The sequence below is a fragment of the Alligator mississippiensis genome, chromosome 2 (genome assembly GCF_030867095.1).
Source record: "Alligator mississippiensis isolate rAllMis1 chromosome 2, rAllMis1, whole genome shotgun sequence".
NCBI classification, from domain to species: Eukaryota; Metazoa; Chordata; order Crocodylia; family Alligatoridae; genus Alligator; species Alligator mississippiensis.
In genome coordinates this window covers 298,555,732-298,570,933 of record NC_081825.1, presented here as the reverse complement: position 1 = coordinate 298,570,933, position 15,202 = coordinate 298,555,732, and the positions used below count along the sequence as shown (strand labels likewise).

General features: G+C 53.2%; 1 protein-coding gene across 2 annotated transcripts in view; it reads right to left on the bottom strand.

Annotated features, from left to right (window-relative positions):
* ABHD12B (abhydrolase domain containing 12B) overlaps window positions 1–10,251 on the bottom strand; it is a 31,371-nt gene extending 21,120 nt beyond the window's left edge. The window contains exon 1 of one of the 2 annotated variants that reach the window (XM_019494090.2): window positions 10,234–10,251. Coding sequence is in view for 1 of the 2 variants with exons in the window: in XM_006276017.3 (XP_006276079.2) it covers window positions 9,764–9,792 (29 nt within the window). In the remaining variant the exon portion in view is untranslated. Of the gene's footprint in view, window positions 1–9,763; window positions 9,904–10,233 lie in introns of those variants that run through there. The other variant, XM_006276017.3, reaches the window with a different exon arrangement.
* Between the last annotated feature and the right edge of the window lie 4,951 nt (window positions 10,252–15,202).

Below are 15,202 nucleotides of genomic sequence, written 5' to 3'. Positions count from 1 at the left end.
AGTGAGATATTGTTATTAGAGAGGATCCCACAGTCCAGGTGTCTGGTGTGGAGGTGTCTGTGTTAGCCCCTGCAGACAGCATCTCCAGGGTTGTGGGCTAGCAGCCAGACCCAGCACCTGGTAGTGTCACCAGAACCATTTCCTTTCGCTTCTGTGTGAGCTGGATCAGTAGCTAGGTCATTATGCTCATACTTCAAAAATATCCAAATTGGGGAACAGGCTGAACAGATGTTATTACAGCTTCCAGGGTGTGCATATAGGATCACACCCAGTGAGTTGTCTGAAGTGCATGGGGTAATTGTGCCTTGCATTTCTGGACGCATTCTTTACCTTCTTATGGGATGAGAGGGAAGTTGAGGATATTATCCAGCAGTATATTTGGTATTTGGTGTTGGTCTGAGACAGAAAGCAATGCAAAACTCCAGAACTCTTGGTTCAGAGATGATACCTTTTATTAGACCAACTAAGACATTTCAGAAAAAGTTATCTTTTTTCTGCAAGCTTTCTCAGGCTCGGGGAAAATGAAAGATGGTAAAAAAGTCCCCATAGGTAGAAAATAAACCTCATTTTTGCCCAGAGGAAGCTGAAGGTGGAAGTGAGACTATTCAGCAGCACTTACTAGCAGACTTAAGACAGTGGTTCTCAACCTTTCTAGACTCAGAGAACCTCTCATTAGACCAGTCACCCCTCAGAAAATGCCAGCGCTTATTTTTCATTTGTTTTCCTGACTACAGGAAAAATACTTGGGCAATTCTGCTGTTGCAAAGAGCTCAGAAAGACCCTAACAAGGCAGAATGATTTCAATCCTATGAAATCCTATTTGAAATCCCTAGCTTTGTCTTGCATACCTACCAGTGCTGACAGTGTGTCACACCTTGCCACACCCTTGAGAGGATCTCACGGCACCGCAGCACCTGAGTTGAGAATCACTGAATTAAGGATTTTTAAGGCTGCCAGCCTTCCACAGAGGTCCCAGATCACATTTCTTTATGCAACATCTGTCCAGATGTTACCATTCTGAAACACTAGGCCAGTAGTTCTCAACCTCATTAGACTTAAGGCACCCCTTGGAAAATGCCAGCTCTTAGGTTTCCTCACTTTTGACTACAGAAAAATACTGGGGCAATTCTTCTCTTGCAAAGAGCACTGGAAGGCCACAGCAGGGCACAATGGTTTTGACATTGGATTCCTATTCCCAGCATCCCGGCTGAGAATCACTGCACTAGACACTGCTTTCCTTTCTGCTCCAATACTTCCATCAGCGTGGGAAAAGTGTCTGCTGAAGTATGAGGCTGAGCTCATTGTAGTATTTAAGTTGTCCAGTGATGCTTTGTGCCTACACAGTTACCCAAATACCACATTTTCTCGCATTCAGCACATATTTTTTTTTCCAAAACTCAGCCTCTAGAAATTGGGGTGCGTATTATAAGTGAGGAAATACAGCGATAGCAGTTTCTGCCTCTGCCTCTGCTCCCCCACAGGGACTTCTGCTTCAGAAGCTGCTGCTCAGTTACTTACTGCTACTTGATGGTATTTTCAAGGAAAGACCTTTTTTTCTTCATTCTGCCTTTCAAAAATAAGGTGTGCACTTATTCAAGGGGTGGCCGGGCGATGGGGGCATGTTGCGTGCTAGAAAATACAGCAGTCACAGCTCTTGGCTGTTTTGCCTGGCTACGGTGTCACCCCGATCATTCATATCCAGGTAGTTCACAACCTGCATGGTTCACAGCTGATCTACACCATTGTTTGGTCTGACTTTTGCTGCAAACAGTTTCACAGTGTTAACCTAGCATAGCACCCCGCAACACCCTTAAAAGGATCTCAAGGTACCCCAGTTGAGAACCACTTGTCTGAGCCAAGCCTACTGCAAGCTGAGGTCTTACCCTCTTGCCCCTACACACGAAGTGAAGCCCACCAGGGACTCTGTGAGTGCTGCCAATTTAATGCGGGAGGCAACCCCCGCATTACAGCAATGAGCTGCAATGTAAAAGCCACAGACCGATGAACACACTGACCCAGAGGGAGCAAATGGGGAACCCCTTCTGCGGCCAAAAGCTGGTGGGGTCCTAGCATTCCTCCCCCCAGAGTCATCCCCCTGGCCTGCCTTGACCAGCTTCAGGTTGGTGCTGTGCAGATTGGGATGCTGTGGGGAACGGAGATATGGGCGGGGGGTCGGACAGCAGCAAAGAACAACTCCAAGGCCGACAATTGTTCCTAGGGAGCAGGGAGAGCCCCACTCTGTGTAAAAGCAGTTGAATATTTTCATAGCCAGAAGCCTCCAGCTCAACTCTTCCACTCAAAGACCTGGGTGATGTACTCATTGTACATCCTGCAGTTATTCTTCGGGGCAGGGGCACCAGATCTGCAACCAGTGAGACACATCCAGTGGACCCATCGCCCCTCCTCTTTAGCTAAATGGTGAGGGACTGTGAGGCACAAAGCACTCTGATCTTGAAAACTTGGCCTCCCCATATAGCATCAGTGTCATCAGCCAACAGGAAACCCACAATCATTCCCTCAAGGACATCAGGGTCATCATTTTGGGCTCTGACCTTATAAACTCAGCAGCCCAAGGGTAACTATCGTGACCAGGCAGCCTCTGTAGTCAACACTGTGTGCATTTGAACTGTAGGAACAACGCCTGGAAGAAGAGGAGGAGGTCAAAGCACAATCTGCACCAGTCTCTCTTCTGTAAAGCCCAGCATCTCTTGATGGCCAATGAAGCCGGCCTCATTCCTTCAGGCATCTCTTGGGTTTTCCAGAAACATCAAGCATCTTCCACAATCACCTGGCCTCCTGGAGAGAAACGGTGACTTTTTCTGGTGTCTGCAGTCACTTAGATCCACCCAGGTCTTGGCTCAACTGGGAGTGTAAGAGCCAGAAGATACAATCTCCCAAGGTAACCATTAGTATTTCTTCACCCTGCTGAAGTGTTTACTAAGAGGCTGCTTACCTAAGTCACCCCTTCCCTTCCTGTTTGCTTCTTCATATCCTACTATTAACCTAGTAAACATCCCCATAACTACATCAGCCCACACAACCCATCAATTAGGAAGCCGTCCCCAATCTGCCACTCCATGTACACGTTCGAGTGGGCACTAGGGTGATCCATGACAAGGTCATACTAGCTCCAGGTAGTTTCAGGCTCTTCCAGGGCTAACCCTGAGCTGGTGTGGTTCAGCAATCACTCCCAGCCAAGGTGTCTGATGAAGGTCTACCTCTCTCAGTGCACGAGCCCTAATGGACCAGCATCAATTAACAAAAGCCTTCGAGTAACACCAGCTGGCTCTTGCCAGAGCCCCAGAAAGGTACAGTTCCCCACATCTTCCTTCCCTAGCCAGGCAAAACCACAGTTAACCAGCAAATGACTATGTGCCAAAATGTCCAATACACCTAGAGCTCTCTAGGGATGTTCCCTCAGTCCCCGACCTGACCAGTCTCGAGGACTGGTGGAGACACCAGCATGTGTCAGGCCATAGTAAGTGGGCTGCATCCAGGGTCTGAGACTTCAACAGGAACCATGCAATCTATACAGCACCCCTAGGCTGTTTTGTCTGATTTTAAAAACCCATTACAGAGCAGCTCCCAACCTGGTACACCAGATACATTTTGGAGCAGGCCCACTAATATGTGGCTCTGATCTATGCCAAGGTCAAAGCAGCTCAGGTAGCCCCAGACACCTCCTTAGCTCCCCCTGCCCAGGTGGTGCTCAGCAGGTATGGTTCAGTAATTGCTCTGAGCTGGGGATAATTAAATGATATTAAAAAGTAGGACACAACACAGGCAGAGCACATTTTCTTAACAAGATCCAGAACATCAGCCACCTCCCTGAAAAGGTCATTCTGGAAATGATGGGCATCATACCATGAAAGCACAGCCACCTGCCTTGAAATACCTACAAAAGCATGGCGCACACTCAGATTTACAGCCACAACACATCACACAAGGCATCCACTCCATCCTGACCCACAACAACTTTGCTTTCAACAAACATCGCTTCCTCCAAACCATGGGCATAAACAGGGGCAGATCCAGGGGGCTGTCCTGGTGCACTTGCACCCTCCTTTCATTTCTGGTCCTCCCAAACTTTAAAACTAACTGCCTGGCCATGGCAGCAGCATTTCTAGTCAGGAAACAGCGAGGGAGCCACTTGACTGCACAGGTCATTATAATCTACCTGATTCCTACTAAACTCTTCGTTCCATAGGTGTTAATGACCCTCTTTTCTTTTTAATGGTCTTGATTTCAAGCTATCCATCGTTCTGCAATTCTGCTGGCTGCTCCTGGGAACAACGCTCCTATTTCATGGCGCTGCAGATTGTTTTCAGCTCATTCCAATGAAGTTATATTCATTTTTGCTTCTATCTTAAACTGACTAATACACCCCCAGGCTGCTGGCCTATTAATAAAGCTTCTAGTTTATCTTTAACTGGAGCAGACTATGTGCTTTGTTATATGGGATCATGCACCTCACCATCCACACACACACACACACACACCCCCCCCTCCGTTTCAAAATTCGAGATCCACCCAAGGGCACAAAGATGGCCTCCTGATATACCAACCTCATCATGAGCTGCTTGGAAGAGCCTGTAGGGTGGCAGGCTAGGCTAGGTCACTATGCTAGGTGGGCTGAAGCCCCAGGTTCAAAGCTATTAGTTACTACAAGCCATGTTAGGAATAGTACCCTATAAATAGGTGATCATACATCTCAGTTTAGCTGGGACAGCCCTAGTTTTCCAAGGCTGGTCCCAGCCAGCTGGTATGAATTAAATTGAGCACCCTGGAAACACAGGGGCAGTGTCGGGCAGAATGGCACGATGCACCAGGTGGGTGGGTGGCAGTGTCCCAGATGTCCAGGATTTCCTTATGGTCAGCCTACCTATAAACCACCATGGACCACCACACTTACATCCATAAACCCAGCAACCACCTGAGACATGCCAAGAAAGGCCCTCAGATACTACTGCATTGGCTCTAAGTAGGTCATTCGTGACACCCATCACACCAACCTCCAGCAAGCCCTTACCCAGCCAATGTACTCTAGCAGAGACGGAGATCACGTCATTGAATGAGCTGCATACGTACCCTGCAATACAAAAAGAAACCCCCCACTCCCCTGGTTGTTACACACTGGACCCTATAAGAAGGATCATCAGAGAGAACTAAAAGGGAGGGAAATATTCCCAGTTCCCTCACTCCCGTCCTTCAAGCAACCCCCAAATGTGGCCCAACTCTTCATCAGGCATAAGCTGCCCTCTGATCAACAGACTCCAAATGGGACACAACCGTGCCTTAATAGCAACAGCAAAACCTGTCAACACCTCTCCTGTGCCACCACCGGACAGATGCATCACAGCAGTGCACCAGCAAGCCTCACGCTAACTAGGTGGGTGAAACCAGGTGGGAACTATGCACCAGGTTAAACTTTCACAGGAAAATACAAAAGACAGAGACGGGGACACCAGTAAGAGCCCACTTTTCACAGAGCGACCCCTCTGTTGGACCTCACGGTGCTCAAAGGGAATTGGAAAAACACCTCCAGAAGACGGGCCTGAGAAGAAATTCAGAGCCCCGCCGGGTGGTAAAAAATCTGGACTCAATGACAGTGGCTTGACGGCTCATTACAACCTAACAAGTACTGCTACTAATTTCCCTGCACTTCATAGGTAATTAATGCCTGCTCTGAATGGTCTCACTCCTCCGCTAACGAAATAACCTGTTCTGCCGCGCTTCTGGTAACTGCTCCTGACAACACCTCTTCTCTCCGGGTTCACAGCCATCCCTCCCATCAGGCTGGATTGACATGCAGTCTGTCTCTGCTGCTCAGCTCTGGCTGTCTGCCTTTTCATTAGACCTGTGGAAGGCCCCTGGATACCCAAAAACTCCCAACAGCTCTCCTAACTATACAGCTGTCCACTCTCACCTCCCATTTAAAGGTAATACATTTATGCTGCTGCTATTTGCATGACAGGACCACCTAGAGACCCCCACCCATGAACCAGGCCCTGGGGTGCCAGGAGCTGTACAGGACAGACACAGCCTTGATGAGCCTGCATAGAGCAGGGTGTGGGAGAGCAGTGGGAGCTCGGTGAGCCGGGCCGTGTGATGCTCAGACCTCCGGCAGCTGTATCTATTAACATGCAGGCTTGGACAGGTCTGCTCAGGCTCTAGAGACACCTGCTTCTGGCACCAGCAGGCTCCAGTTAACCCCTGGGCCTGGTCTGGATGGGCAGTGCCCCGCTCAGAGCACACCTGCACAGCACAGAGTGTCTCTCCTGAGGATGTACCTGCACCACCCTTCAACTAGCTGGCACGGGTGCTGCTCCTCGCACAGAGCCTGCAACTTTCCTCCACCCTGGAGTTGGTATGCACTTGCAGCCCTACCTGAGCAGGGGGTAACATAGGGACGGGCAATTATCTTGGGCAGAGGGCCACTTACTGAGCTTTGGCAAGCTATTGAAGGCCACATGACAGGTAGCCCAGGGCAGATAAATATTAATTTTCTAAATTTTTAGGGGCCCCACAGGCCAGATATAATGGCCTGGCGGGCCGCATGCAGTCCCTGGGCCACATTTTGCGCACCCCTGGGGTAACAGCATCCGTGCTGCCAGCAAAACTCACGCCAGCTCAGGTGTGTGAATACAAGGGCAAAGCCTTTGCTTCCCATCACAACTGTAGTCAGAGGCAGCACTGCCATTTCAGAGCCCCAAGTGCCACCAAGCATGGACAGCAGCCTCATCTCTCCTGGAGAGGCCTGTGAAGGCTTCCCAGGCTGGGCTGGAACTGGAGACATCTCCAGTAACCCTGGCAGGCCCCAAGCCGTCTCAGACAGACCCAGCACCAGAAAGCAGATCACCTTAGCATCACACAAGCAGAGAGAAAACTCCTCCCGCAGCCCTGCCCCCAATACCCACACTCGGATGGAGAACCTGGACCTGGCATTGACTCTCAGTCTGCCATGGGGCAGTGAGAGCAAACGCCTGCATGCCAGGGATCTGAGCGGAGACTGCCCCTCTGTTTTGCAAATCTTAGCAAGGGCAGTTCAGGCCCTGCTGCTGCAAGCAGCCAGCCTTGATGGGCATGTTTTGTCTGCCAGTCAACTAGCCCCACCTTAGCACAGAGGTGTGGGTATTTGCATAAGGGTGGGGACACTGGGCTTTGCATATCACTGCAGTGAGCACCAGCTCTACCGCCTGTATATAAGCAAGGTGGTGTTCCTCCAATGCATTCACGGCAGGGTGGGACTGGGCAGGTGGGCTCAGCTACTCCAGCCCAATGCCTAGCAGTGAATGTTAAATGGGGTAATTGAATCTACCACCCCCAGCCTTTCAATCCCAAGCTCTCTCGATTTCAACCCTCAGGTGTTTGCTCCGCAAGACCCTTCTTCTTTATAAGCAGTCAACTCCTAGTTCATCTCTGAGATACAGCATTGCCAACACAGCGGGTCAGAAATCAGGTACCCAAAACTATGAGATCTGACTTCAAACAGGATGCTCATAATACATGCAGGTACCTCTTGACCTGCCTCCTGCCTCCAAGTCACAGGGTCCAGGTTTTCAAGCATCTCATGAAGACTGGAAACTTGCTTTCTTTCTAAATGAAATCTGAGTATCTCAAGGAGTCACTAGACTCCAGGACCTGGGGCTTTCAGAACATGCCAGCAAGCGTAAGGCCTAGTGATCATGTTCCCCCCACCCCGATAGTCCCAGCCATGATCTCACCCAGACAGCCTTACATTCAGCCCAGTCACTTGGTGCTGAGTTAGAGCAAATCAAAGGATTAATCCTGTATTTCTCATAGGTAAACAGCAATGCCTTGCAGCAGGGCTGTCCAACTGGCAGCTCACAAGGGCTTATACTGCCTCCCCCAGGCAGTCACCTGGCTCCAGCTGCAGCAACAGCTGGATGGAGGCTCCAGGCCCACTCTCCCTCCAGCCTCCCCTTCTCCAGCCCAGGGCGTGGGATGAGGCAGCATAGCACAGTACTGGGGAAGCCCACAGCCTGGGGCAGCTGCCCAAGAGGCACGATACAGCTGGGGAGATGAAGCAAGGTGGGCTGCCTGGCCACGAGGTACAAATAGGGGTGGGATATGCATTCCTGGGGGCCCATGTCCCCCACCGGTGCAGCCCCCGGAAGTGTGTGGCTCCCAGCTACTTAGAAGTGGGACAGCCCTGCCCTGCAGCAAGCTGCTGCCAAATGGGCATTGGGATCAATAGAGATTCAGATCCTCCCCGATTCAGCAACAGACAACAGATCAGCAGCTGATTGACCAAATCCAGGCATAGGAAAAGCAAGCCCCAAGTCATGGAAGCCACTGCTTCACACCTGACTATGCTGTGGCCCATTTGCAATAACATCTGAGCCCTGCTTTTCTGTATCCTCCCTCTCTGCGCACCCCTCAGCGCTGCAGCCGGGGGAGCCACGTGGACATAGTGATGAAACAGCCAAGAACCAGAACCAAACCATACGGCTGAGTGCCCGCGGTGCTGTGGAAGCCGGCGTGGGTTGCCCCTCTGCCCACCAGCACCCTTTAGTTTAATTAGGTGTGGCACTCGCCAGGCAGGGGCTGGGGATGCAGCAGATCAGGCTTGCTGAATGGCAAATCAAAGCTGTTTTTCCTGTTGTTCCTCCTTCTGCCCCCAAGCAAACATTACACCACTTCATTCCTGCCGAGGCTCTAACTCACCCCTCCCATTGACACCACTTCTGAATTTGGCCCCTGGAAGCAGATCGCTTAGCCTGCTGGCCTTATTACCCGGTAGGTTTAAGCAGCTTCTGGAACTCTTTAACCCCTGCATTGGCTGCAAAGCAACACCTTTAAGTGGCTTAAAGTGCTTGTTATTCGACTTAAAGTTACACCACTGCAGGGCAGGATTATCACTAGTCCACTTTATTTTGCTCCTATTCCATTAAAGTGTGGCCACTCCCAACAGTTATTCCACCCAAGGTGAAGTCCTCCTGCATCCCAGGATGCAATGTCCCCTCTGGAGTCAGGGAGAGCATGGTCACCGGGACACAGCGAGGCTGGGCATGGTGCCCCGGGGATGTCAGGCAGAGGGAGCGCCACAGCCCTGGAGAGCCCGGCGGCTACCATGCCTCCTGTTGCCACCCGGACCAGGCTGCTGCCCCCACGAGCGGCAGCAGGAGATGGGTAATCACCAGGGAAAAAAAGGATTGGGCCTCTCTGAGCTCAGGTGGGGCTTCTGTTAAAATGCTTAGAGAATTTGTAAAAGCAAAACAGACTTATCAGAGAAGACCATAACCTAAGGTAAAGAAGAAACAGGCCAGTGCTGAGCAGTAGTCCACAGTGGGGAAGGAAAAGAGATAAGAAACCCTCTCTTTTACTTTCCCAAGGATAGAAATCCCAACTAGTTGACAACTTCCAAGCTCGCAAGAGATCTGGTTCTGTCCCGTTCCAAAAGTTTCAGTGAAACAAAGACATTTAAATAAAACCAGTCAGGGTCCATGCATTAAAATTATTAGCACCAGGCATCTATAAATAAGGGGTATCATACAGCTGGAGGGAAATTTGGAGAACTCAGTAACTTCAAGAAGACCTGCTGCCAATCTGCGTGCCACCCTCCTGCCGCCTCTCGAGTCTCCCCAGCTAGTACGGGTGAGACTACGTTGTGCTGTCATGGGTGGCCGGATAGACTTTGCCATCAATGTTTGTCTTTGTGGTTTTGAAGAGCAAGCACATAAAAGGTCAGGCTGTAGGCCTGTTTCTGCCTCTTTTATCAGTAGCCAATGCACAAGGTTACCTGTTATCTAGCAAGCTTGTTCCTAACATCCTGGGTCCTGCTTGTCTGTTCCTGGTTTTGTGGTCCCCAGGGCTGCCTGGTGGCTTGCTGGCTCCATCTTTGCTCCTAGTTGGTTGGTCCAGCCTGGACTCCTGGTGCTCTCGGTCTGCCTTACCAGCTCCTCGACTACCCCCTGCTCCCCTCCCCACAGTGTGCATCAGCCCAGACCCCTGCTCCCTAACAGCTGCCTCCTGGCTTGTAGATCAGCTTGGCAATCACCCACGTCCTAGTCCCATACATCTATAGCTGCCTGCTCCGGACCTTGAGGTGGGTGACTCTGGTGTGGATCTCAGCGTCCTATTCTTGAACCCCCTCCTGGCTTATGGCTCTGCCCAGGGTGACCTCGGACGTCCCAGGCACACTGTGACACATCATCAGCGGGTGTCAAGTGGCAATATCTCTGCATTGTGGTTGGGGAGGTGCTGACTCACCCGGCTGAGGATCCAGCTCAGAGAATTTCCTGCCTCTCACGTGGGAGTAATTGGACTCTGATACGTGCATAAAACTGGTAGGCTTGTTCGCTTCACATTGCATTCTCCACGTGGGACACAGGATGGCAGCAGCCAGCCAAGGAGCTGACAGCCTGGAAGGCCTAACAATAGTTCATTTGCGCCGTGCATTGTTTTCCTCGGGAACCAGCGCTAGTCTGGCTCTCCGTTCTGGTTTTAACCAAGCGTGAGATGCCTCGCAGGCATCACTTTCCACGACCTTGGTGGTTCCCAGGATCGACACATTTATTTTGCTTTTCATACATTGCTTCCTGTTGATCACGTCATTCCTTTTATTTTAGTCCTTCTCTCTCTTATTTCCGGGCCTTCCCTGCCCTCCAAGCACGCTTGGGAGCTGGGGGCTTTCAGCTCTTGGCTGCAGAAGACTGAGGAAATGCTTCCCCAGCTCACAAGGAAGGGAAGGAGCAGAGGGCTATACCCTCCCACGAGGCCCAGGCTTCTTGCAGAGGCACGGGACAAAGGCAGCTATTGTCTGGTCTCTTTGGAACAAAGCGTCACATAACGGCCAAGTCCTTTCTGAAGGTTTCCGGGTACAGGGATTGCATGCAAGCTTCCTCTTGCAGAGAGAGCTGGGTTTCGGGGCTGCCTGCATTCGGGAGAGTTTGCTGTCTGTTTTGCCCAGGTCATGGGATGGGCTGGCCGAGTTTTCTGCAGCCGCTGGGTGACTCCAAGCCCAGCTGCTCCAATTCAAAGCCTTAGTAAGCTGTCTCGCCTCTATAAGGCGAAGTCACGTGGGGCTGGCAGGGGTTGTGCCTAGCATTGCACACGGGGGGAGTTGTTCAAGCTATTCTCAGAAACTGGAAGCAAGAAAAATGACGTGCCGGCCATGCCCTGCCTTGCAAAGCTGCCATCTCCGCCTGCCACGGCTCCCTTTGGGCCTGTGACAACGCAGGTCTCTTCCAGCAAGCGACTCCAAAAATAGCATTGCGAGGTTGAGTGTTCAGTGTCTCTTAATGATCTCTAAAACAAATGCTTTTAGCTGCTGGGCACAGAGCGGCTTTCTGCCTGCCAGCTCAGACACTGATCCCCGCACTGAGCAGCCAGGCCCATCACCTTCCTGGCGGCACGCCATCCCCTGATGCAAGGTCTGTCACTGCTGCCGAGTTAAGGGTCCTCTTGCTGATGCCCAGCCAGCTCGGTCTTCCCACAGGAGCACAAAGCAGGAAGAGCTTCCTTTTGTTCCCCGCCAGTCCCTCACAAACACAGCTGGGATTGTGGGCACGCATGGGGAGCATCTCTGCTGATGGAGAGGTCTCCTCATCCTTTGCCGACCATATAACCTCACTTTAAAGCTGCTCTGTATCTCCTCCAGTGGGGACCGAGGGGATGGCCCAGGCAGCTCCTCCGCTTGCTGCAGAGAGCAGGAGTGGGCGCAGGGCTGGAGCTAACAGAGCCGGTCTGCAGTCTCCGGTCCTGACCGCAGGCACAGGCAGCCCCCACGGCGTCCCCGTTGTCACCTGCAGTGGCCTGGAAATGGCAATGTCACTGCTTCCTACCCCTGTGCTGGAAGTATGAGTGGGACAAAGGATTCCCAAAGCCCCAGGTCCCGGGTGCTGGCGTCTCTGGGCAGTGGAAGCTGCTATACCAAGAGTCCCGGCTTGGAAATGGGATGTCTTGTGGGGCAGCAGACATCACCTGCCCTACAGCATTGTGCTCAGCTGTTCCGCACATCCCAGAGAGGGTCAGTGCCTCCCACTGATGCCTGAGCCGGACGGCAAATGGCAGAGCCCCATGGAGGTCCAGGCTCCTGCCTCAGCTTGGCAAACCCCTCCAGGTGCCCCGCCATGGGGGGAAGGCGCTGGGCTACTGACCCCGCTGTGACTGGAGCAGCAGAGGGGGTCACTAGCATGGTTTAAAATCCTAGTGTGGCCTGGGCTGCTGCTCTGCTTCCTCCCAATGCCCCTGCCCTGGTTAGACCTGCTGCCAGCCCTGCAGCCTCAGACTAATGCCTCGTACACAGCCTGGGAGGAGGTGCTTCGGTTCCCCCCAGCCCCGGGACAGCATGAGCCATGCTGGATTGAGCTCTGAGCCGCTCGGCCTCAGCACCTCCCTCTTCAGCGCCCAGCCAGGGAGGGCTGGAAAAACCCTTCTTTCTCCAGCCTCGAGGCTGCAGGTGCTGGGGCCCATTACAAGCTGAGCTACCCACCGGGGCCCGTTGGGAGGCTGTGGATGCTGCCCCCAGGCCTGGGGCTGCTTGTGTCTGGGTCTCCAGTGGGGTGAGCAGGCACTTCAGCAGGGCGAGCATGCCTGCTGTGCCTCCCTAGGGCCAGCACTGAAAGGCAGCACCTCAGTCCTTGAGTTTGTGTAGGACCTACACTATCTTAGAAGGGCAGGTGTGTCCCCAGGAGCCCCAGGGCCTTAGAGGTTCTGAGTACGGGAGCCAGGTACGTGAAACAGGTGGGAAACATCTGGCCACACCACTGGCAAGCAGCAAGACAGCCCTGCTTCCACGAGCTGGGGAGTTAGAGGAAGGATGAACTGGTTCCCAGTCATGGTAGCAGGCAAGACCCTGTCGTGGGGACCCAGGCAGCCCTAGGAACATGGGGCAGTGGAAGCTGAACGGGCCCCAGCAACCCCAGGCGGTGGGGTTTGCAAAGCACTTGGAATCAGTCCCCTCTGCATGTCTTGGCTGGCAGCCTCTCAGGCCTGAGACCTGTGTTTTCATATGTCCCCTGGGCATTGCTCCTTGAAGGCCATCTAGTCTCTTTGATCCTCAGGTTGCAAATCCAAGGGCTTGGCTTGTCCCAGGGCATGGCACGCAGAACCCCTCCCTTCCAAGAGCCCTGGCCCCAGGGCGAAGGCAGTGCCGTGGATCTGAATCCAGCCAGCTGATGGCAGCAGCACCCCTGGGCTGGCTCATTGCAACCCCAGCGTTGCTTTGTTTGGTGAGGCCGGGGGTTTTCTGGGATGCTGCTTGGATTAGTGAAGCATCAGCATCTTGGCAAGGGGGGGAGCATGGATTGGATGGGGAAGGGGGAAGGGGGGGGGGGGGAAAGGTCTTGGCACTAAGAGAGCTGGGGACAAAGCAGAGTGCCAGATGGTTCCAACTTGGACATAATACCGGGTGGAAAGTGTTTGAACCAGGGATGAAAGAGCCAACGTGGAAAAGACACCAAGTGTCAGAGCAGGGGGAGAAAAGCATCGGGGGGGAAACAGCTGAGGGCTGAAACCCCCAAACAAAGCGGTGCCTACTCACATCTGCCCAGCGCCCCTCCGGCCCATGCACCGCGCCCTTCAGGTCCATGATTCTCAACCAAGGTGCTGTGAGGTCTGCAAACTCCTAATCATGTCACAAGAGAAACCCTGAGATTTCAGATAGGAATCCAGGGTGTCACAGCCATGCTGCCCGGCCGCGGGCTGGCTGAGCTCTCTGCAACAGAAGCCTTGTTCTAGTATTTTTCAGTAGTCAAGACACAAGGGGAAGCCCAGAGCCGGTCATTTCTACGGGGGTGGCCTTGGGCCTAATGAGGTTGGGCAGCACTGCCACCCTCCCCCATCAGAAAAGCAGCCGGCGCACCTTGTCAGCTAAAGACTCAGCTCAAAGTCCACAGGTAGGCACCCTGAGGTCCCTGCTGTGGCTAGAGAGGCAAGGAAGGGGAAAGCCTGCAGGGATCCCGAGGGGCAAGGAGGGGCTCCAGATGCCACAGGATCACCCGCGCAGTGCCAGCACACAGCACGTAGGGACTGGCCCTGCCATCTGCATGACAAGCTTTCTCCAGGTGTTGCCTGCTTGCGATTGCACAAGCATAAGCTCAGGTGAGTTGTTAGGGCCAGATCCTGCCCTGAGCACTCTGTGCACAGGCTCCTCTGCCCACCAGGCACTCCCTGCAGGCCTGGGCCTCCACAGAGGCTTGGGCTGTGCTCCATGCCCATTTAACCCCAGGTGTGAATTTAAGGTTTCACCTGCAATCAATCTAGGAGCTGCTAGGAGGCCCCCACCTCTCCCCCTCCGGTCCTGTGAGTGACCTCCTACAGGTCACTGCATCTCAGCTGCAGCATTTTGCGCACACAGACTCTGCCCATGCTCCCGCTGCTGTGGAGTAGTTGACTCCTGAGAGGCACCACGCTCCGAGAGAATCAGAGAGTCACCCAAGGTCACACGGGGAGCCGGTGGCAGAGCCAGAAGCATGGACATCAAACGTCCAGGGCTTGATGCCTTCTAAGTGATCGCTGGTCCCTCCTCACGATGCGCAGGAAGAGGTTCCAGAAGGGACTGGGCATTTGTCTGGGGATCAGGCAACCTGGTGCTGTTCTTGTGAACGGCAAGCTGGGCAAAAGCCTGTTATACTCAGTGCTCCCTCCACTCGTACCTCAGTCAGCGCGGGAAGGCATGAGGCTGACACGAGACACGGGTGCTTTGTCAAGAACCCCAGCTCCTGGAGGCCCACGATTGCATCGGTGTCTTGGCCTGGATTCAGAAGGCAAGCTAATAGTCCGGATGGCTGATGAGGAGACAGGTGACCCAGTGCGGGGCTGCATGCCTGAGTCTGCAAAGAGCCTGAAACAAGGTGGCAGAGAGGGGCGAGCTGTTCTGTGCGGAGGCAGGAACACCGAAGCCCACTGCTCTAGGGACCACCCGCAGCGGGGCCTGGGTGTGGGAGGACGGGGGGAGATGGTAGGACCCAGCCCACTAGACAGACTGTGGCTGCTGAGATAAATGCAGAGCCCCACTCCCTGCCCTGCAGAGGGGAGAGGAAAGAAAGCCCCCCCACACATACTGCTGCCCCTGTTAGGGGTTACAGGCTCCCTGCCACCCTGGGGTGTCATTATGGCTCTGGGAAGCCTTAAAGGTCATTATGATCACAGGCCTGGGTCTCTTCTCTAGCTGAGTGCTCCATTCAGGGATGAAGACGCTACAGGGCAAGGGCTATGGGACTTGACGATAGCAAAA